Genomic DNA, 24850 nt, shown 5'->3' on the forward strand with positions numbered 1-24850 from the left:
CAAATAAAAAAAAAGCTAAAGTAGTAAGGATTCCGTTTGTACACATCATAATCTGAAAATTAGTGACACATAATGTCTAACTTCAAAACAAATGTTTTTGACTGTCTCTGTTTTATGTCATTACTGTCCAGTCACACCAAACGATGAATGCAGGGGACAGACCAGAAAACAAAGCTGTCTGGTGTTCAGTTTAACCACATTAGGACAGCGATGCACTTTTTTTTTTTTTAGCCCCGGACGTAAAGCCACAGTTTGACTGTAAGAAGGCCCGACTTTGAGCTGCGTCGAAAGGGATGCACAGTGATCGGCCCCTGGCCTTTTAAAGCGCAGCGCCACAGATGCTATGAGACGGCAAGGAGTGGAGGACCGCTCACAGCCGATGGAGCTGTCACATGCAGGCGCCAGGCTTCAAAAACACACCCTCTGCTCATGGCACGCCGAGCTCCAGACTACGAATCTGTGCCAGCGTACAGAAAAGGACGGTAGTGATCAAGACGGGCTTAATGATAAAAACAGTAGCCTGTAGCTAACCAAATGATCTCTCCAGTTAATTCTGTCACATTTGGATTAGAGGGGGAAAATGTGAGTTGTTGGATCAACGCATACATTCATTAGATAAATTAAATGAGGTGAAATTAAATGAATGGATTATTTTGATAAGAAGGAGAGACAGGTAGTTCCACCCACTAGACAGAATCATCGGCGTGTTGTTTTCTAACCCAAACCGTGGAGCTTATTTGTTTAAAGTTAACTCACTAGATATTTTTTTTCCTCTTCGATGTGCACAAAAAAGAGAATATCTGACATGAGTAAGATGAGAAAAACACAATTACAGAAATCAGATAGGGTCTAGACTGATATTGGGGACGGATTCTGGCAATCTATCAGCCGGGCCTCACTTTAGAAATTAGGACAGTAATGGCTTAACAATGTAAAAGGTACATGCACACACACACACACACACACCAAACTGGGAGTGGCTTCACCCCTCCCGCTCTCTTCCTCCAGCTCTCCAGTGATATAATTAACGCCTAGCCTGAAGGCCAGTTTCCTTGGTCATTAATAATGCTTTATGCCAGCCGCTACTGTCACTGGAACCCAGTGGAACCAAAGCCAATGTCCTTGTCGAAACGGTGGAGAGTCTTTCACCTTAAAGTTCGAGCTTTATTCTCCCAAGTCTTTTGTCTCATTCTATCTATTGATTTCACAGTTGTACTTTATTCATAAAGCGCCTGAACCGTGGACCCCGACTTTCTTCTTTGGTGGCTTGTGAACGAGCAGAGTCTAGTGTTTATGTGAACCTGGCAAACATTGATATACTTTTGTTAAAATTAACCCTTTCATCCATGAATTATGATCCTTAGTGTCAGGAATTTTTTTTCCAATTTATTTTTACATTTTCAGGTAGGAAAAAATATTTGTATATATAATATTTTAGGTGATCAGTTGTAATTTTCTCCAAATACAAAGTTGTTATTTGAAAAATACATCAGTAGTATTGGTCTTTAGGGGTTATCTGATGTCACAATATGTTTTTTACCTGCTAGAGTCATCGACAGAAGAAGGAGGGACCGGGTCGGTTGGCGTGCTTTTTTCTCTGTCGGTCATATTGGATTTAACAAAAACAATTTCTTGCATTTGCCGCTGATGGCCAGTAGTTGATAGTGTGTTTTATGATGCATTAGTGTCCATTTCAGTGGTCTGTGTGCATTTATAACATAAAAATCCACAAGAAGCACAAGAAAAAGGCTTTTAGATAGCTGTCCACCGTAGTGACCACTATGCATGAAAGGGTTAATTCAATTTTTTCAAAGTTTTATTTAGAATGTTTTTTTTGTTTGTGTGTGTTGGTTTGATATTATAAAACATTTTAGAGTATGTTTTTTTTTTATATTTGAAGATTTATCTTATAAAACAACTTCACAGAGACAGAGGGACAAAAGATTCAGTTCTTTTTAAATGTGTCTATCTACCCATTTTTTTGCAAAATAACTAAAAAACTAAGATGAGATTGAGAGCATCTGGAAAAATCTTTTTCTTCAAGACTTGCAGCGGATGTTTGACTGGGCAACTCCAACAAGTAAAAAATCGCAGGTCTGGCTGCACATTAAGAGTCATATTATGCAATGTGGTCAAATCCATTAATATGTCAAGAGCCACAAACTGCTTCATCACAAAAAATGCCAATACAAAAAGCAAAAAAAAAAACAATAATAAAGTAAAGTTTCCCCCCAGCTTTCTGAAGCACCTGACAGATCTTCTTGCAGTATTTCCCTCCATCTTGCTACTGACTTCTTCTAATCAACTCTTTTTAGTTGCATCTACTCTTCCTTTGTGTGTATTTTCAGAGGATGAACTGAAGTGTTGAAGCTTTGCATGTTGTTTTAAAAGCTAATCTTTCTGACGTGATCTTCAAACTTAACAGTGCCGTTTGGAGTTTGTTTTTGAAATGAGGCGATCTTTGAAAGAACTTGGTTAACTTGCATTATATTTGGAGACATTGGAGTCGCACGATATGCCACGTAATTTTTTCTTTTAGGTTCCAACATGACGAAATCCAAGAGACAGGATATAGATCATTTTGCCACCACTCTGGTTACCAGAAGCAGAGCATCGACGAGAGCTCAACAGATAAAATAAAAATCATTCTCGTTAGGCCTTCCTTTGACTTTCTTAAATTAAACAAGTCTAGCGTTTCATTGATGCCATCTAGCAAGTGGATCAATAGCCGGGATCGACACGGGAGCCTCGGCTGTTGTGACCGAGCCAATCCTTTCAATCATTTATTTACTCTCCAAGTGACCTGGCTCCCTCCTGTCAATAGAAAGTAAAATCCCAAAAGCCCACTGAGGCTCTCCAAGAGTGTTTAAAATCAGCCTGACAGCTTGTAAATACTTGCCACAATGATGACAGATATCACATTTCAGTTCAGTGGAAGTTCATATCCAGTCAAGGTCACTTGTTTTACTCTTCACACCCTTTCGGAGAGTGTTGCGCAACAACTCCTTTTCCCCCACTTGAAATCTGTCAAATAAGCTCCAGCAGCGACTGCAACAAGAGGCCACTGTTGTGATTTATTGCACGTTACTCAAAGACCTTACAGAGACACGAGGGCAGCTTTGTAACACGATGTAAAATAGTCTGACTGATTTGTGTGTAAATTGCACTCCCCCTCCTCATCGCATGCGCAGCAGAATTATTAGGATGTTACTGATGCCTGACTATAAGTAGCCGGGTTGCCAGGAAACGAGCTAAAACATGGGCCTGGGCGCACTGGGCGCACTGGGAGGCGAGTCTTGTATCACTGTCGCTTCAATAATTAACGACAGGGAAACCAAATACTGCATTTACTAATTTATAAAGCAAGCTGAGAATACGAATAGGTCGTGGAGGAACATAATGAAACACAAGAGATCCTAATGCACGTGGCTTTCATTACCAACTGAAAATGTTACAGATTTTAAAAAATGTAATAAAAATGAAACACTCTTTGGAGAACCTGTTTTTACGTTAGAAATAAACTACCAGTTAGAGAGGAGATGCCGAGGACACATTAAGAACGAGGACCAATGCACACCCTTTCCAGAGCTTCGCAGTCTTGTGTACATTAGCTGGAACAAAGAAGAGGGAAGGTTAGCAACGGACAGGTGTCCTTCCTTCATTGTACTGCGTCTGTGTAAGCAGCTGTTAGGTGAATGAAACTTAAAACCTTTTGACTCGTACAGCCCGTTCTGTCACAGCGTTACTGCATGTGTGCACTGAAGTCTCATGTTAACCATTTATGCTGAAAGTTATATGAAAATAAAAATGGACTGTTCTTTCGTGACATTCAGTGATCAAGGTAAAGGGCAACTATTAATTAACCTCCCGTCTTTCTGATTATGTGGATTTTTGGTTTTTCAAACTGATACCAGCAAAAAAACAACAAAAATAAAACATATATATGTTAGCAGACACAAGAATGTTCGGTGACTCTTCTGCTTGGCCTCCATTGATGGATGGATGGATGCAATCAGGAGCAGAGATTTACATTTAGTGCAAAACTAATTCAGCGTTTCAGATGTCCAAAGTCATACCAGTGGTCAAACATGAAGGTGGCGGTACGATGGTTTCAGGTTGCATACGTCTGTGGGACATGACCTCGCTGTATTGATAAGACATCATTTCTGCTCTCTGTCAGGCTAAGTTTGTGATCTTAGACTCAAGCTTTGCAGTGGAACAATGATCTGACGTACACCAGCAAACACAAACACACACACGCACACACACCTGTACGGCTCCAGAACACATAAAACAAGACGACAAAGTGGTTTACTCAAACAGAGAGGTAATAAAAACCACATGTTGTATTTACTCTGGTTTTCTCAATTAGCTTGCTGATCTAAAATGTTAAATTGGACTAAAACAGAACAGGTTTTGTCAGGGAGAAGATACTTTTTTCACAGCACTGTACAGATCAGATCAAACTGAACTTTGTGTAAGTGGCAAGATCTGGAACATATCTGTCCCTTTATGCGTGTTTTGTTAGAACAAATGGATTTGTTTGTTGACACATTTGGCAACTTTGTTTCCCGCAGGAAGAAGGTCCTCGGTTCAGCTTCCATCATGTTGCATGGAGTTTGCATTTTCTCCCCATGCATGCTTGCTTTCTCGCCAGGGACTCTGTGTTCTTCTCTCAACCCAAAAACATGCATGCTAGGACGTTAGCATGCATCGTCTATGTGTGTTCCTGTCTGGCGACGTGTCCAGTGTGGACTCTGTGTCTCAGAGTGACTACTGAACAAATTCCCCAGTTGCCTACTTGGATAAAGTGGGTGCAATGGATGGATTGATTAAGGTCAACTAAACCGCAATCTGCGTTTTAAGTTTAATGCATAATCCTTTTGTCTTGTAATGTCCCTTTTTTGTGATATGGCACTAAGTGAAATAATAGTGTAACTGAATTTGTGAAAAGCAAGTGGTATGAGTTATGATACAACCCTATGATGAAAGAAACACTTCAGTGCCTCCAGTCTTATTCCATCTATATTTAGCATCAACTTGTTACCTTTAAAATTGACCACACCAACAGAGGTGTGTAGAGATTTAGCATCGGGGCCGTCATAGTTCCTCTGGCTATAGAAGAGTTTCACCACGGGCCAAACCTGCCTCAACTCTAAAAGACTGGGTGACATTTTAAATGTCTTCCACTGGTATTTAAGTTTTCACTACCCATCTGTGGACTCAAAATAGTTTAAGACGTCCAACAATACTTCCTGTTTATGAACAGCAAAATAATAAAAAATCCCCAGGATTATGGCGTATGACTTTTCTTTTTCACACCGTGACTTTTATTTTGTTGGTATTCCTGGTGATAAGTAATTTAGAAACATTTACCTCACAGCACCTTCTTACCTACAGAAGCAGTAGGAGTAGGATTTAGAAGCAGGGCATTATGCATCTTCATCCAATCTGATGCTTGAAAAGGTCAAACTTTTTTTTTTGGTTATTTTTTGACACTTGAGTCCCTAGAGTTACAAGGCAGCATACTCTCTCTTTATCAAAGCTTTTTTTTGTTACAAAATAATAATAATTTTTAAAAAACAACTAAAATGAGTGCTGAACTAAATTCAGTTTGTCTTCTGTAAAAGTGGAGGCATTCAGACTGGTGATCATGTTATCATTGGACTACTTGGAGCATGCATGGGAGAGAAGGAATAAAAGAGGACAAAACAGAGACGGAAAGGCGACGGAGGAGGAAAAGCGTATGGATGGCGAGGAGGGGGTGGGGCAGATTTTTGTGGAGGGTGTCTCACTGCGACTTGTCAGCTGTCATCATTCTCGTGCACCACCTGAGACGGGGGTACGCCACACCCCGGCGCTCACGCCTGGGTTGCCCGTGGCAACCGCAGACAGAGGGTTTTCCACGGGCACGCACGTGCGCGTGGGAGAGGGAGCGAAGGCGTGCCTTTGTGCTGCGTTAGGCTCCAGAGGTAATGAGGTGCGCACACATGCACATGAGCCTGGCTACGGAGCTGTAGAGTTGTGGTTGCCTCAGCATTTAATTGATTAATTGTTGTAATTATTTGGAAAGGAAGGTCACTTCAACACTGAGGCTATCTGGAAGGTCACTCTGACGCTGGAGGGACTCTCATCCTCTGGGGACCACGCAGGCCATATGGGTGTGTTTGTGTGAGGAGGAGATTTCAGATCCGCTTTAAGAAATACATTCTACCTGTGCATGCAGGAGTGAGGCGGGGAGCTGACGGCTGCCTCTTTAGGTGGCCGCAAAGAACAAATTCAACAATGCTACATGTGTAGCTTTCACTGTGACCCAAAAATCCACTTCTTTTCATCTTTCTTTTCACGTCTTTATACGTCTGTGGCTCATCTTTTCTGCCAAACAACCTGGCACCCAAAAATTGTGCAGTGACTGGCTCAGTGAGTGTGTGTGTGTGTGTGTTTTAGCATTTAGCACCTTGTAAGGACCACTTTTTCCTAACAAATACTACTTTGTGAGAACGCACTTTACCTTATGGGGCCCAAAGCTTTGCCCCCATAAGAAGAAGTGCTGTTTTAGGGTTAGTGGGTTAGGTTTAGGACTGAGGTATGAATTGAGTTTAGGTAAACGTTAGGGTTAAGCATCTACTGGTAATGGTTAAGTTCAGGGTAAGGGTCAGGGTTAGGCTGTGGAAGTGAGTAAAAAAAAATTAATGGAAGTCAATGTAAAGTCCTTTTGAAGATAGAAAAACAGTCTGTGTGTTTGTGTGCTTGTTTGTGTGTGTAGTTTTGGGACTTTCCAGTCCATGGACAGATGGAGAGACTGGGAGACTAGCTTGCTGGCATGAGCTGCACACAAGCTGGAGTGGATGGGAGTCTGCTTGTTGTCTGTGTGAGTTCAAAGGGGCGTGAATATAAATGTATAAATCTGTTGTATGTACACCTATATGCATTATATTAACCATGCATGTGTCTGGGGTTTTTGACTGTATCTGTGTGCGTTTGTGAAGATGAGCAATAATGCCTTCAATCAGCGTGTTCATCACTTCCCTCCAGCTCTGACCTTGGCAGGGAGCGCAGACGGGTCACTGAGCCAAATGTTTGTGTGGTTGTGGGTCTGTCCTCTAAAGAACGTAACAAATTCATAGGCGTTTCAGAACACTTGAACAGATATTGGACCAAGATAGCCGCTTTGAAAAGAGCTTAAAATTACTTTATGGGTTGGGGGGGGAAAACCCCCAAAAAAGGTGAGATCATTTCTTTTCAATTTTTTTGAAATCAATGTAATGTTTAGAAAATCTATCTCCTTTTTTATTTTTGTGGAAGGTACCTGCATGAAATCAAACACATTGAGCTTTTCCCAGATTGTCACCTTTCATACAGGTCAGGGGTAAAGTTATAGAAAGGTTCACAACATGTTCAGGTTATGAAAAATATCTAAAGCTTTTTTTTTTTTAAGTCTTTCAGAGTACCATTGAACTCATCATCTGATAATACAAAGAGGACGGCACCGAGACATTGGAGTCCAAATAAACCGACTTAGAGTTTGTGACCGTGGGAAAAAGAAAACACACACAAAATTTTGAAGATTCATCCAGATTGATGGTGCTTTACCCATAAAACGTTTCATGAAAATTTTAAAGTTAAGTGAGCTTTATGTAGCGCCTGCTTTAACTTGTCTGCCCGTTACGGTCAGATTGAATAAATTAGATTAAAAAACTGTGAACTCCGGCAAAAGCATTGCAGATCTGTTTTCTTTATTATGTTAGAACTCTGTGTAGCGACACAAAATATCATATTTTTATTAGGCATAAATCACCCCCTGTTTGTCTCCTGTTGAGGCAGGAAATGTGACTAAATTATGACAAATGATGCGTTTCATGTTAGAAAATCCGGCCTAAATGGTAAATTTAAGAGATGCTGGGTAAACACGGTGTCCAACCCATTTGCGACTGAAACCTCAGCTCTAAAGTGGGGGTTGAATGTTTACAGTCCAAGCTTTTAGGGCCTCTTCATGTCAATCATAATGAGATTACCAAGCCAAACAAGGGTGTTACCGAGCTTGCTGTGGAGAACCACACCTAACTTTGGCTGATAACCCACTGGCCTGCCCAGAATGACAATGTACAGCTTTAATTTTACTTCCAAAGTTTGTTTTATTGGCCATTGTGACAGATGCTTAGATTTTTCTTCACATTGTTGGAGAGTAATAAAGATAGAGGAATCTAGGAACCGCCATAGAAGACAGCTTTTTTTTTTTTTTTTTTTTCTGGTGAACTATTTCTGTGTGTAGATTTAATCAAATGTTTTGTGTCAGCATCATCATCATCCTGTTGAAAGCCCTGGTGATGACCCACTTTCAGTTTTCTGGTAGAGGCCAGCTTATTCTCAGTCAAAATCTCTTGGCTTTTCAGAAACTTTTTATGCTGCGCGCCCAACTGAGGCAAAACGAGATAAGTGCGTGGTGCACATCTGAGCTAAACCCAGAACCGTACGGGATGTTGCTCATGCTCATCTCTGGCTCTGAGAGGCGGGTTACGCCCCTCGACAGGTCACCAGGTCGGTAGGACAGAAAAATTTTTTTTTTTCCTGACTCCCAAACGTGTTGTTGGCATGTTTATGATGTCCATTTGCTGTTGTGGAGTCAAAGTGACTGTAAAACTTTATTTGCTGAAGTTGGGTGAGCTTTGCGAGATTTATTTATGATCCCTCTGATTTTCTATGATGAGCGCATACACCTAGATTTACCTTATCTAGAGGCGGAGTCAAATAAAAGCTGGTTTTTTGTCAAGATTATTTCCATTGAAATAAAAACCTAAAAGAGAAAAATCTTAAAGCAAGTATTAAACATTTTTAATCAAGTCATCATCTGTGTATTAAAAAGTTTTCATTTTTATTTGATATATTATGTTAAATTTTAATAACAAGGCAGAAAATCATCATTATTGACACAAACGAATGATTGAAAACTTCTGTCTTCGTGTAATTAACCTATTTCACTTGGTGAAATGAGATTGTAAAAAAACAAATAAATAAATAAATAGCTTTTCAACTTGCCAAATTTGTCTGCACGCACAAAAATGTCAGATCATTTACTTCACTTGCTTTAGCCTCACCTGCTTTAACGTGGATGCTGGGGCTTCGGATCTTGCCCGCTTGATTCTCGGCGGTACAGAAGTACTCGTTGTCATGGATGATGCTGTTGTAGGCAGAGGGAGAGAAAGGGTAGAGCTGGAGGGTGCCGTTGGCATGCACGTGGCGTATGTGGGGCACGTCGTAAATGTCGTCTCCGGCAGCCAGGTACCAGCGCAGGACGGCATGGGGGGCGCCGCCCGCGGGGCAGGGCAGGGACACCCCCACCGAGCTGGAGAAGGTCACTCGCTGCAGGGAGGCGTTCACAAAGTACAGCCGAGTAGAGACAACATCCTCACTGTTGGCTGTTGGGGTGACAGAGACGGGGAGAACCCGTTAGAGGCGACATCACGTACCAAACAAGTACGAAACAAGACAACCACAGCTCATTCTTTAAAACAGCAAGATAAACCTGCAGGATGTAAAATTGGGTAATTTAGGCCATCTGCAAACTAGGAAAGATAATAATTCTAGTTCATTCTAACAGAACATTTAACTCCTCAGGACTTTGAATTCTTTATGGAGCTTCCACCTCAACAACATCTCGCAATTGACTCAATCCGGTTTCACAACTTTAAAGAAAACGCTCAGCAACCTTGGAGTCTGTTGACAAGAGATGCCTAAGAGAATTCAGTAAAACAGTAAGTGGCTTTATTCTTGTTATAATAGCAAGTAAAGTCGTGAAAAAAAAGTCCACAAAGTGTAAAAAAAAAAAAAAGAAGAAATAAAGTAGAGAACAACAGCAAATTGGTTGCAAATTAAGAAATACAACTTTTAGTCAAGGCAATGTGAGGCAGCCTCTTACATTTGAAGTTCAAAGACATAGTCTAAGGCTAAATGAGTAAAAATAAGAAACATTTCTAACTAGAGCTGCACAATACCTATGGAGTCATACTTGTAACGAGTATGACTCCATTGACGATGGAGGAAGAATCTAATTGCAACTAATGTAATCACAGCCTTTAACAATCCCAAATGTTGCAAAAAAAAAAGAAGTGCTTTGACAGCAGTTGATGAAAACTGAATTGTTTTAAATATGTAAATTATAACATATTTGTAGTTAGTGTATCATATATTGTAAAATAGAGGAAGTCAGAATATGCTTTCTACCTCCACCTAGTTGTTTATGGGCCCTTGTTTTGTCTTCCTTGCTTGGTTTTTGACTAAATTTATTTCTATGTGAAATAAAAATCAATCATTTACTCAAAAGTTAGTCTTTTTTGCATTTCATGTCTTCCTAAGGTAAGCTTGACTTTTTTTTGATTTGTGCAATCAAAATGATCAGAAAACCATCTGTCCTTTTCTCAGATATGTTTAAATTACCTTCTTGTTTATTTGTTTAAAACATACAAAGACAAACTTGTCAAGCGCCTTAATTTGTCACCTGAATAGTGCTCATTCAGCTGCCCTCAAAGAGTTTCATGAAAAAAATTGTAACATGACAGAAAAAGACATAATGCCAAAAAAAAAAAAAAAAAACATGGTTGATTTTGAGGGATAGCAGAATTGAAAATTTTAGCAACTTCGAAATTAAATGTCATCCTGCGTTTCAGTGGTAGTTCTACATCTCTCTGTTCATGGGGGATTAAGTGTTTTATTCTCTTTATTTTTTTTTTTATCAGGAACCCCCAAAAATTCCCGTTCTTTTTATTTTTAAGGATTATGTTGACGTTTAATAATGTGTGAGAAAATGTTTTGTATATTCAGTCAGCGTTCAATACAGCTGGCACAGAAAATTGTTCAAATATAATGATGTGCTTCTTTTTAAAAAATAAAATAAAATAAATTAGCATATTATTAAAAAAAATGGCATTTCAACTTATAGAAAGACAAGAGAAAACTGGGTTTTAAGAAAATGTCCGCTTATGAATATTTCGTCACTCAATGAGATCAATCAGTTTTAGCTTAACTTCGATAACTTGCATCTCTACAGTATGCAAACCACTGTGTATTCAGCTCTGTAAAAAAAGAGCCCACTGCACAGAACCTGATTGAAAACCTCATGATTATTCCATCAAATATTGATTTCTGAACTCTTTGAGTTAAAACATTAGCATTGTTGTTTCTAAATCAGTGGTTCTTAACCTGGGTTCGATCGAACCCCAGGGGTTCGATGAGTCGGTCTCAGGGGTTCGATGAGTCGGTCTCAGGGGTTCGATGAGTCGGTCTCAGGGGTTCGATGAGTCGGTCTCAGGGGTTCGATGAGTCGGTCTCAGGGGCTCGGCGGAGCCTCTGCCGCGGACTTTACACACTTTACACACTTGTGTAAAGTCGTGATGACGCCCCGCTTTGCCATCACTTGCTGCAGAGGATCACGTTACATTGCTTAGCCAATCAGAGCTGCGGAGGAGCCCTGATTGAAGGAGCTCCACTCAGCATGCATTTGAACTTGTGTCTTTAATTACTTCAGCAAAACTCACTGTTTCGGTGTACTTCTAAATCTGCTCCTTAGACCAACCCCTTTTCGGGGTTGGTACTGCCTCTAGTGGCGCGGGGGTGGTAACACATCTAATATAATTACATTACTAAATCAGAATACCGCAAAGTCTTTATTATTTATTATTAATTTTTAATTCTCTTAAGAATGTAGAGCTAATTAAATGATCTAAACGAGACCTTAAAGTGGTTCCACAGGTCGAAACTGTGCAAATTTCGGTCGTTCCTGGACAGTCAGCTCAACTTTGCTGAAAACACTGACTATATTTTGAAGAACTGTTCTCAGAGACTCTACCTTTTAAGAAGACTTACTGATCATGGGGTGACCCAACTAGACTCTAGTTGGGTCACCCCTATGTCTTGAATTTGGGGGGTGAAATCATATTTTATTTATCGCTACAGAAGGGTTCAGTGAATGCGCATATGAAACTGGTGGGTTCGGTACCTCAAAAAAGGTTAAGAATCACTGCTCTAAATGAATATAAACTTGTTTTCTTTGCATCATTTGAGGTCTGAAAGAACTGCATCTTTTTCGTGATTTTGGTCCTTTTCTGCAAATAAATACTATTTGGGATTTCAGAAACATGTTGTGAGTAGTTCACAGAATAAAAAGAACAATGTTCATTTCACTCAAACATAAACCTATAAAGAGTAAAATCAGACAACAGCTCATTTTGCAGCCATCTCTTAATATTTTCCAGAGCTGTATGTTCATCAATTTCACATTAACCCAAACAACTTCCTCCATGTTCCAAACTACTGCAAATTGCTGCAAATTGTCCAATTCCATATGCATCATCCAACCATCAGTAACGTAATAAGCTGCATCCACCCAACTCTGAGTAGGACAAAAATATATCACAACTTCAATCTATTTTTTTTTTCTGATTATGTGCTCTAAGCTAGAGAAGTTCTTGTTTGTGATTTTCCAGGCCTCAGCTGCAGGAGGAACCCTCTCTGTTGCTGTCTGAGCTGAGGAACTGGAAACCACACATGGCTCACTGTAAAACAATGCTACCGTGGCACAGATTGAGCACGGCTAGCAGATACGCTTTCATAACATCCTCCCCCTCTCAAAACACCCTTATTCAAACTAAAGTGGGGTATTAAGACATCCATGAAAATCTCTGTTTCTGTGTATGTTTGGCTGGGATTAGGGAGGGGAAGGGAAGAGGGGGGGGGGAACTGAGGATCATGAGGAAGTGCTGAGCTCAGCTTGGCTGCAGGCCAGGGGGAGATGTGATGCCCCAAGCCAGAGAATTTTTATCTCAGACATTGATACTTAATTAATTCCTTTTTTTTTTCTCTCCCCTGGATTGTATCAACAATGCCTGGATTTATTCAATCCAATCTTTTCAATTTTCTACATCCTCAGAGAATAAAGGGGCTCGTTCATCAACCGAGGTTTAAAGACGGCGTTGAATTGCTCTTAATCTTGAATTTTTTTTACTGATCGTCTCCGTCATTGTTAATAGTAGTTGACAACTGCAGAAAGAGGCCACGAATTTAGGTTCTCTTCGGATTGGAGAACAAAACGAAAAAGTGAGTGATAGTGCTGTTGTTAGTCGTTGTTAAATGTTCTGCCTGTTCCCTTCATTTTCCAATCAGAATCATTTGGAGAAAATCAAGCAATACAAAATATAAACATAAACATTTTAGATGGAAAAAGAAAAAAAAAAATCCACCAAAACAGTTTTGGTTTTGTATGACATAACTGGACCAGAAATAATACATTTTCTACTACAATAAATAGGCCCCTCTATGCAGCTTTGTATAAAGGAATATTTTTCGGCTTTAAAATTTGCTGATCCATACACTGGAGCACTCCGTCAATTTAGTTTCTCTTTGCTTTGTTTTTATCATATCGCATAAATATGTTATTTTGGAAGCTAAAACTGACCACAGGAAGAAGGAAGACCATGTCACCGACATCGTCTTTTAGTGGTTTCCTCCTTGTTTGCTCACGTTAGCGTCCCTCATTAGAGCGTTGCTCAGCAGCACATTGTGGCGCTCTCCATGGTGCTGAAAGTGCAGATCGGTTTCCCTCACAACCTTTGAAAATGATTGACGCCGAATCAAACAGCACCGACGGATTGAACTTGACCTAAATTCCTATTTTTGAAGAGAGTAGCTCCTACAACGTTGTCTCACTATCTGCTCGTCATCTTTACTGTGCTCGTGCACGCATACATCCACAGGCCCATCCGCGTGCATCCGAGCAGCGATTGCATGTCTTTTTTTTCCCTCGCTCTCTCTTTTTCTCTTTGTACTCCCCTGCCTTTGCTGTTGGCTGAGTTTGACATCAAAACTGAGCCAGTGATTTAACAATAACCTCTCTATCCCTTTGACATCACCTCACACAGAAAGAAACATACACACATTCACTCTCTCAGTTGCTTCTGAGCACCTTTGTACCTGAGAGCCTCCTCCTCTCCCCTCCTGACCAGCCACCCATATCCTGTCAGGAATAATGCACTCCTGATCTCTAAGTCAGCTGTAGAACAACTCACACACACACGAAAACCAGGAAAGTCGGACATCGGTTTCCTACAGCGGTGTGATTACAATGTGGATGAGTTAAACAGGAAATATTATGTGGATTTAACACTTTCCCTCTGGCCATCAAATCACACACCGTCGCCTGTCAGAAAAAGACAAGAGCTGCTCTGTTTGGTAAATACAAATTTGGATGTTTCTGATGTAAAGCATGAAGTCATATTGGACAATTTTAAAGATTTAGTAAGCCTTGTATCCTGTATAGTTAAGCTAAAAGATAAACAAAAACAACGCCTTCTGGAAAGTTCTGGTTTTGTTGTACTGGTTTTTTTTAATGAACAACCCAAACACACAAAGCCAAACAAGACTCAAACAAGAGACACCATCCCTACAGTGAAACGCATCAGGCGCAGCATCATACTTTGGGATTGCTTTTTTCTATTTTTCCTCTTGGAACAGCTAATAACTTTTTTCGGCTTGAAGTCTGAAGATGAAGGGAGGATTTTGGGGATGCGAGAGTCCCTATAGTCACACCCCAGAACTAAATTTTAAGATGTTTCCCTTCAAGTTTAAACACTTGAATTAAGCTTAGACTGCCTCACCAGCATGCAGACACAGCTCTATAGAGCTATGCTAATCAGCTAAGATTGGGGCCAGGTGTGCTGCAGCAGAGATGTGTCTAAAAGTTGCAGGACACCAGCCACTGAGGACTGGAGTTTAAGACCACTGGATTGCAGCGAAGAAGATTGAACTTGTTCTTTTTGAAACACGAAGAAGGATGCATTCTGTGAGGCGAACCATTAACCATTATGCATTTCTTGTTTTGGTGCAATTTATTTTTATTTTTTTTACTAAAACATGTCTTAGCAATGCACCCCAAGACATTCACACTTCTCCACTTGTTTTTGCTGTGGATATGAAAATGGAGTATGAATATGTATGCTGTAGAGGCAAGGATATTGCCTATGGTGAACCTCTATGCATAATGCAGCTTTTTGTGTCTCATCTAGATTCATTCAGGAACACACACACACACACACACACACACATACACACACACACGCAGACTGGAATTCACACCATAACAATCATGTGGATAGAAAAAGGGGGCAATAAATCTCTCACTTTGTCTTTCCAACTCTTCTTTTTCCTTCAGTCCCAAAGTCACAGAAAGATGGTTCAATTCATAGGAACGTATCTGCAAGTAGATTTTGGACGTGCTAAACTATGCAGCTGCGTTTCAACTTTGAAGTTTACATACTCTATTCATTTGCATTAATGTCATATAAACAGTTAAACAAATGTGGACTGCACAGCTTTAGCTTTAGGTTTATTGGGGCAGGTATTGAGCATATGCAACATGCAAGGATGTTAGTGAGGAGAAAACAGAACGCTATAAAAGTTTTGGTCTCTGCCATCAAAGTACATCAGCGCAAGATCACAAAGGACAATGCAAATGGATAAATTTCTCCATCCATCCATCGTCTACACCTGCTTAGTTGGGTTCTTCTTACAATGTTCCCTTCGGTTCTGTCCAAGAATGGCATCACCGGTTGGTAGGGAGCTGAACACCTTATCATTTTCTGTACTGACCATAATAACATCTCTTACCTTCAGGAAGTCAAGCCCTTGAACCCTTGCCAAACCAGATAGTCAATCTTTTTCTCTCACTTTAATCATCCTGCCATCAGTGCTCAGAGAATACCAAACCTGATGCTCCCTCCAGACAATTATCCTCTGGTAAAGATCCAACCTTTTACGCCCTTCTGCCACCTCTTGTGTAGAAAGTACTGAACCCAATCCTAGTAGCGGTTTCCCTAACTGGACTTCAGTTCACAAGAAGGTCCACATGCCGTCCTGGTGTGGGATGTATCATTTCTCTCATCCAGCACTATCTTTGGTTGCTGTCTCTACACAGGGATGTAAAAGAGTATGTTCAGGCTTGTCACATATGTTCCCACGTCCTGAACACCTAAGCTCCACCCAGGGGCTTTTGCAACCTTTGTCTGTTCCTGATCGCCTGTCATCCCGCATTCCATCATTCTAGCCATTGTGGACCACTTCTCAAAATTCTGCCGCTCCATCCCTCTGAAGAAACTTCCTACCTCACTAGAAACCGCTCAGCAACTGGTTAAATATGTCTTTTGCCCTCACAGGTCCTTTCTGACAGGAGCCCTCAAATTGTCTCCAAGTTTTGGGAAGACGTCTCCTCGGCTTTCGGGACCGAGGTCGCCCTCAGCTCTAGATTCCATCCTTGGACTTTGAAGAAGCCCTCCTGTCAGTCATCCAAGAGATTGCAGCTTCCCCATGACCGTCATACCTCTGCACTGTGCATCGCCACCATCGTCAATCTGAATCCCTCATCTCTGCCCTGCAGACATTTCTGTACAACCTGGAAAATCAGACCTCTTGTCGCAGCACTTTTGCGAAGATAACCCTTTGTTAACACTCTCAGGTAGCTGATCAGGTTTGGGGACAATTCTTCTGCTGTTTTTTCAATTATCTGGTTTCCACAGTGTCAACATTCAGCAGCCATATCTTAATTTCTTTTTTTTAATTTTATTTCCATGTGTTTGACATCAATAGAAAGCCTAGCATTCACATTTTCAACATCTGTAAATAACCCAAAAGATGTATTTCCTGGTTTTGTTATGACCAGTCACATTTACCTGTTCCATTTAAGATCGTCGCTGCCTTTCATTGGGGTAGTAAAAATCCCTGAAATCACAACATCCACTGCTGGCCAGACTTAAAAAAAAACCTTTAGCATGCAGTGAACATTTAATTAGACTGCATGACATCTCCAATTAAGACTCTTAGGCTAAACCACGGATATCAGTGTGCTTGTGTTTTTGTTAGAGTAAGCGCAATGCAACATTGTCCCTCCAGTTTTTTTGTGAACACACTTCTGGGGTTTAGGTTCATTTTACAAACTGCCATTTCAATGTTGTTGATATTTTTCTCGCTCTGATAAGAAGTGGATTTGCCTGAATGGTTTGCCTTAGAAACAGTACATCACACCAACTGGCCAACGAAGTGAGCATGTTCAAAATAAACAAAATGTTCAGACAGAATGTGAGGCAGAGTGACTTTTTTTTTCCTCCTCGCTTTTGTGCTGCATTCATCTACCAAGCACTCCACAATAAAGAAACAAACTGCTTGTCTGAGCACAATGATGATAGCAACCTAACTTTAAAGTGATGTGCAGAGGTTATTCTGCGGAGTTGTAAAAGCATAGACACAATGCGCTTCAGTCAAATCTGACTTTGGAGGAAATTATGCATAAAAGATAAGACTTACTCATATATTGTGAAGCATTTTCACAGAAGACTGGTTAGATGAGCTTCCATTTTTACTGTGCACGGTTTTGAAACGGTTGTATTTTATTTGTATGTAACATACGTGTCGGACTCATAAAAGTTCTGCAAATTTGCCAAGCTGCACAGATCTCCAAATAAACGGCAAAGTTCATTTTGGGGACAAGACAGGTCAGGAATAAAGTTGAGAAGTTTAAAGCAATGTACAGTAGGCTTTAAAATCTCACTGTTCAATCCATCATCGAGAAATGGAAAGAAGATGACACAACTGTGAACGCATCAAGACAAGACTGTTGACCTAAACATACAAGGAGAGAGCGCTGATCAGAGATACAACCAAGAGGCCCAAGATGACGCTGGACGAAATGCAGAGGTCCACAAGGGGAGTCTGTCCACAGGTCAACTATTAGTCACGCACTCAACAAATGTAGTATTTATGGAAGAATTGATGAATGGTTATTGAATAAAAAAATAAAAAAATTAAAAAAACCATAAGAAGCCCTGTTTGCAGTTTGCCAGAAGCCAAAGCAAACATGTCAAAGAAGGTGATTTGGTCAGAGGAAACCAAAATTAAACTTTTAGGCCAAAATGCAAAACGGTATGTGTGGTGGAGAACTGAAACAGGTATTGGGGGGGGGGTATTATGCATATGCTCAACATCATCCCCATCTCCACTGTCAAATATGGTGGTGGCAACTTTATGCTGGTCAGAGCTAAAGATGGCTGGAGCCAAATACAGGGCAGTGTAGGAAGAAAACCTGTTCGAGTCTGTGGACGAACCCAGACTCAAGATTAAAAGACTTGAGACTGGGTTCACCTTCCAGCAGGACAAAGACCCTAAACATGAAGCCAGAGCTACAGGTGAATGGTTTAAAACAAAACATATTCAGGTGTTAGACTGGCCCAGTCAAAGTCCAGAGCTAAAACCCAATCAAGAATCTGTGGCAAGATCTGAAAACTGCTGCTCACCGATGCCCTCCATCTGATCTGTCTGAGCTTGAGCTGTTTGGCAAAGAAGAATAAGTAAAAATTTCAGTCCCTAGATGTGCAAATCCAGTAGAGAGAAACCCTTAAACACTTGCAGCTGGAATTGTAGCAAAAGAATGTTCCACAAAGTATATAGACTCATAGGTGGCTGAAAACTGTTACAATCCGCACTTTTCAGTTTTTTGTTTGTATAAAATATTTCAAATGCCGTATAATTAATTTTCTTTCTACTTCATAATTGAATACCTCTGTGTTGGTCTTTCACATTAAATTCCATAGAAATATATTTTATGTTTGTGATTGTAATGTGATAAAATATGGAAAAATTCAAGGGGTGTGAATGCTTTTGCAAGCCACTGTATATATAGTATTTAATTAGCTGCATATTTTTTTTACCTGCTTTCTTTCAGGAAAAATTTAATTGCTATAGTATGATACATAAACTGTGTTATGGACAATATGTGGAAATTTTTCCAATTTTTCACAGACTAAATTATTATGTAGATTAAACTGTCCTACCCTGATGCTTTAAATGGATATATTTGAACAATCCTTTACTCTTCACATACGTTTGTATAGAAGGAAATATTTCTGAATAAAAATAATTGAATACCAACGATACCAGCAGTCGTTCAGAAAAAATACCTACAATAGTGTAGCATAGAAAAGGCAAATTAATGCGTATGATAATTAAGACAATGATTTTCTTCTGAAAACATTTCATAAACAGAGCTTACCCCTAAAATAACAGAACTGCAATATGTCTTTCAATCAGTCTTCATGTTTTTGTTGGCTTCTAGGATTGTGGAATGGCTTTGTAAAATTTTGTGTAATTATTAATGATACATTTATTTCTCATCTTCTGTCAGTCTTCAGGTTTCTAGACAGCTGATCATCTCAGCATCCGTCTCCGTTACACCAAACCCTCTGCATCCTTCACTGCATCTATGAAGCTTCTCTTCTCTGTAATATTATTCTGAATATTTACTCTGTCATAATATTGAACATAAACCAAGCTGAGCTTACACTGTAGGACAAAGCTGCTGCCTTCCTCACACTGGCCCTTCATGCATGGGTCCCGGGTTTTCTTCTACTTCTCAGAGGTTAACTTGAACCTCGTTCTGAGTTTTTCCCAGCGCCTCCATCATCCAATTAATGCAACAAGATGAGATCTGATTACTAACCCAGCAGAAGCATCAATGCCATTTTTTTTCTGGCGTTTATTTTTACTCATTGATTGTCTGTGATTTCAAATGTGACCGAGTAAAGTTTTTAAAACAAGCTAAGAAAGTCTGTAAACTCCTTTAAAGAAATACAAAGTTTTCTGTCGGTTAAGTACAGAAAACTTGTTCTTAACTACAGTAGTTATATTTTCACCCCTGCAGAGTTTGAGAGTAGCAGGATTAACAATTTCCAACATTTGTGTTGGAAACTCCAGTTGCTGGTATAAATGCTAAAAGGGTATTGCACCAATTTTATCACATTAAAACATTTAAACAAGCATCTGTCATTAGTAGTATAATATTATTATTGAATTTGGGGAGGCTGGAAGAAATTGTAATGAGAAGTTATCAAAAGAAAAATAATGAAAAAAAAATGTTTTTAAATAAACCAAGTTATTTATTTATTTTTTTTTAAATTGCACGATACATTCAACTCAGGGCAGGTGGTTTAGGACAAGGTGGTGCAGATCAGCACTAGACGTTTTCTTTTAACGTTTTTTTTTTTTTTTTTTTGGAGTTGGTGCTTTTAAAACTGCGCACATAAGCAAAGGTCCTGATTTCCCAGTTGTTTCCCAGTTCCACTGAGTGCAGTAATTATTTCAGCCCTCTTCCTTTTGATCAGGCCTGGATTCGGCCTATTGGGCCTGGGGTAACATTCCCATACATCCCTGAACTGAGTATGACTCAGTTTTATTTCCCCTAATATGACAAGCAGCCTTCCAAATTATGACAGAGAAGAATGAGTGCGTCTCTCCTCCTTTCTCATGCCTACATGTATCCATTTGTCCACCCATCCCTCGCCACTCCGCACTCAGACATGGGTTCAGGTGTGTGATGATACGCAGCCAAACTAAAGCAACAAACGGCCATCAGTGACAGGCAGAAAAAGGAAATGCATATATATATGAAAATAAATATATATTTCACTCAGACAGCTGATCTTGAACCTCGTTCTGATACCCTCAATTCTGGCGTAAAGAAAACACAAGAAGCAAGCAGATGACAGTGTGCCATATTGGGTGGCGCGGCGCTGCCAGGAAAATACGCAGTACTAATGCATATGCATGTATGATAATAGACCTTCGTCTTTCGCCGTAAAATTGGACAATATCGTCAATTAATATATTCTTAAAGGAGAAAAGCGGTCAGATGTTTGATCCGTGCAAAACCAGGGGGAGCACGGCTCTGAGAAATCTACGGAAAAAATTGAAGTTTGTTTTCCACTGCGTTATCTACATCTCTCCCATCTCAAGCACTCTTTCCGCTCCAGTGGCTGCTTGCAGCCCCCAACCCTCCTCCCATCACAACACATACACACACACACACACACACACACACACACACACACACACACACACACACACACACACACAACACACACACACACACACACATTTATTCACATGGAGACCTACACACACGCGCGCGCGCGTACGCACACACACGATACATTTCGTTCAGTCACGGGACAGGGGAATGTACAGTGCGTAAAATCGAAATAGACCCTGTAATCCAATTACATACAACAAAAACAGCCCAGAAGTCCCCCACCGCGCAGGTGCACCCCAGCAAAGGGCAGTGCCAAGGCCAGCGACTACAAACATGCAACACTCCAGAAACAAACGATAGTTCATATGAATAAACTTTTAGAATGGTTCATTATATTTAAGCATCCAGATTCAAAGTCGCTCGTCAAGGCAGCAGCCTGAACTGAGATTCTTTTTGATTTTCTTTTTATATACATTTTTATCTAGATATAGATCCATATACATATTTATTTCCCCACTAATTCTTGCATGAATATTTAAATCTTTTCGTGTTTCTTTTTTTAAGGAAAGGGGAGAAAACAACTAATTATCCTGCATCTGCAGTGTTCAGAGCAAGGCCAATCAGTACAATGTAGTGGCACAGAAAATGGTGGATGAATAATTAGAGCAAGGATGATAACAACTGAGTCACTCCGACATTTTAGCAGAGGAAAACCAAACTATAGCTGGATCTTTTTCTCATTTAAAAACATCCAAGTGGAAAGCATCACCTGATAAAAAAAACAACAACTCCTTTATCTCATCAAAATCTACTGACCCTTTTTGCTCTGCTTTCGCAGGAATTAAACAACTAAGCAAAAATCCTCAGAAACATCCATTTTTGGCACCTATAACAACAAAAAAAAACTCAGATAAACGGGGAAATATGCTTTTACCCCCGACACTCCATTCTTTTCCTTCTGTACTTCCAACACACAAATTTGCGGTTGCGCGCGCGCACTCACGCGCACGCACGCACACACACACACACACACACACACACACACACACACACACACACACACACACACACACACACACACACACACACACACACACACACACACACACACACACACACACACACACACGCACACGCACACACCCACATCACACACACACGCACACACACGAACACACACACAGAGACTCAAACTCGCTCTCTAACATCTTGCTTGGACAGAAAAGATCTGCAAAAGCTTTAAACTTCTCCATCCACTCGGACTTTTCAGAGGACACAGCCCCAGAGCCAAACCATCGGCGCTCTTCATCAGCACAGATTGCTATCAGCCTCTCCTCCTATTCAACAGCCTCCATATTCACGGCACATTCTCATATTCATCATGCAAAATTGCTAATACCGCTGCTTTTTTTTTTTACTGGTTGCAATATGGATGCAGTTTGTGTTCAACTTTATATATTTATGTTTTTTTGTTGTTGTTTTTTTTGTTAATCCTTCACACAAATAAAAGTGATTGCTGATTTTTGTGTTCGTAGTGTTCTTTGTAATTTATTTGCGCCTAATCAGATTAATCACCACGGGGGCATGCAGACGTCAATCCAAGCAGCAGTTTATGATAAATTGATGGCTGATCAGAGAATAAACACCTTCAAAACGAAAAGAAAAAGTTTCTTATCTTCTTCTAACAGTGATTTGGAGTTTGGTGCGTGTCCTTAGGAGCATGTTAAATCCCAAAATCTGTCGACTAGCCAACTTCAGCATCTTTTTTTTTTTTTTTTTTTAGAGGCAACATGCAGACAAGGCAAACACTCAAAATCTCCAGCTTACCTTCTTGCAAAGAATACAGCAGGAGTAAAGTTACAAGCCACATGCCATTAATAGCAGTTATATTTCACAGGAATGTTGTGCAGTCCCCCCCCAAAAAAAGAAAAGCGCACGGCGCCGCGTTCGGCCAGTCAAGGCTCCGTGCACAGGACTGGATCTTTTCTCTGATGCTCCCCGGCGGTCTTCTCCAGCCCTGGTCCCAACACTCTCCAGCGCCGAAAAAGCGAAGAGCCGAGGAAAGAACCGCCTCTGCTCCCCGTTCTCCCCTCCCCTTACCGGGACAGGCTGCTGCTCGCTCCACCCCCGCTATCCAAATGATGCCCCGTGTATTGGAGAGATACACCGATAACGCACACTGTGGAGATGTGCGGGTGGAAAAAAAAAAAAAAAACTCTCTGGAGACAACACTTTTACGCGCAATGACCTGATGAGTTCATACTCTAAACTGAGGAAAATCCGAGTTCAAACTAAATAATAATAATATAAAAAAAAAAGCTCTCTTGTATGAAAGTTTAAGCTTGCTTGGGCTGACGTTCTCAATCTTAAAGCAATCTTGAACCCGAGTGTGATAGTAAAACTAAAGAAGCACCACGAAATGTTAAAGTTCCAGGTGAGATGGATGAGAGGAAGCGCAAAGATGCTGCAGAGTCCGCTTCCTTCAAGCGGAGAGTCGGAATGCGCTCTGCCCACATATGGCTACAGACAGCGTGTCCTTTACGCAGGTTATACTTCTGATAATAATGTTAAGAAAATAGTTATCGAGAACCAAATTAAGGAAGAAGAAAAAAAGAGAATAGAACCAGTAACTTTACTGAGAGGGGCTATAATTTCCCAGATGTCGCTCTAACATTGTATGAGCTTCTGGTGATGGAATGCAGCCATTTGATTCAGGTGTGTTGGAGCAGAGATGCGTCTAAAAGTTGCGTGATGGCAGCAGGGCTGAACTTGGACGTCCCTGACACGCAGCTTTAAATAGCAGGTGTGAAAAGAGACGCATCCAAGTATTTTGCAAGTTCTGCGTCATGGCGCAAATTTGAATGTGTAGCCAGCATGTTTCCTGGTCACAATGCAAACGCTCTTTCACATTTGCAAGTAAGACATTTCTATGGACCGGTAACCTGGTCAGTGTGTGTGACCCATCTTTTAACTGTTGAAGGCCGGGACATGCTTCGCCACCTGGTGATCCATACATAACCTGGCTCTCCGTACTGACCTCCCAGGAATACATCACTTATTGTCATAACAAACGTACAACTCATTTGATATTTAACAGCCTTTGCTTGACATAAACTGCCAAACAGCTCTCTGCCTGGCTACACTCTAAAAAAGTGCTGGCTTCAAACACAACCCACTTGGAGGTGTTTTTCTAACCCAAGTTAAAAAGAAAAAATCTCCAAAGGGTTATAAAGGCAAATATTTAATGCGTACAAGTGCAATTACAAGAACAGTCAATAATAAATACAATATGTGAGAGAAAAACCAATGGTCATCCACTGCAACTACTCCTTACACAGGACTGGTGTTTATTTCTGGTGGTCATGGCAAGAGGACAGCACACCAAGAACAAGGCAACACTGGACAGATAGCACTGTATCAAACGATTTGGATTGGACTGTTAACCCAACGTACATCTTTTTCAAATTTTGGTGGATAAGCTGGCGTGAGCCCAGAGAGAGCCCAGAAATGTGCATGCATGTTCCAAACAGAAACTCTCAACTGGGATTCATATCCAGGGTCATATTGTCATCAAAGCTATTTTTGAGCAACTGCAGTTAATCTGTTGCCGTTTAAACTTGGAGCCTGTGTGTAGAGGAAATGGGCTGAAAATGTGTTTGATGCAGGATATCTCTGGATAAAAAAGTTGGCAAGTCCTGTTGAGCCACCTCCTTTGCTCTTGCTACTCCTCTTTAGATCTCTGTCTGGCTGTGTGGAGAGATGTTGGAGTTGGGAATGTGAATACCAGTTATATCCCCGATGGAATAGATTATTTGGACGTCCTTCTCTTCTCTCTGCTCTTTGGTCTGACTCTGCATCCTTAAAGTCTCATTTTCAACTCTTCTGGGATCCGAGGTCATAGTTCAGGTGTTCTTTAAACTGTAGAGACGCTAATCAGCTGCTCCCATGTAAAAAAAAAAAAAAGATACTTTTGTTGTCACAGATGTGCCTCACAACTGTCCAAAGAGTGGG

General features: G+C 40.5%; 1 protein-coding gene across 3 annotated transcripts in view; it reads right to left on the reverse strand.

Moving 5' to 3' along the window:
* The window catches only part of dscaml1 (Down syndrome cell adhesion molecule like 1), a 117626-nt gene extending 93628 nt beyond the window's left edge, over positions 1 to 23998 (reverse strand). Inside the window, exons 1-2 of one of the 3 annotated variants that reach the window (XM_008425715.3) lie at positions 22667 to 23405; positions 9096 to 9416 (exon numbers count right to left, since the gene is read on the reverse strand). In XM_008425715.3, coding sequence (XP_008423937.1) covers positions 9096 to 9416; positions 22667 to 22709 — 364 coding nt within the window. In that variant the 5' untranslated portion in view covers positions 22710 to 23405. Of the gene's footprint in view, positions 1 to 9095; positions 9417 to 22666 lie in introns of all 3 variants that reach the window. The other 2 variants (XM_008425714.3, XM_081614900.1) reach the window with 2 other exon arrangements.
* Between the last annotated feature and the right edge of the window lie 852 nt (positions 23999 to 24850).

Source organism: Poecilia reticulata, chromosome 13 (genome assembly GCF_904066995.2).
Source record: "Poecilia reticulata chromosome 13, P_reticulata-male-v2, whole genome shotgun sequence".
NCBI classification, from domain to species: Eukaryota; Metazoa; Chordata; class Actinopteri; order Cyprinodontiformes; family Poeciliidae; genus Poecilia; species Poecilia reticulata.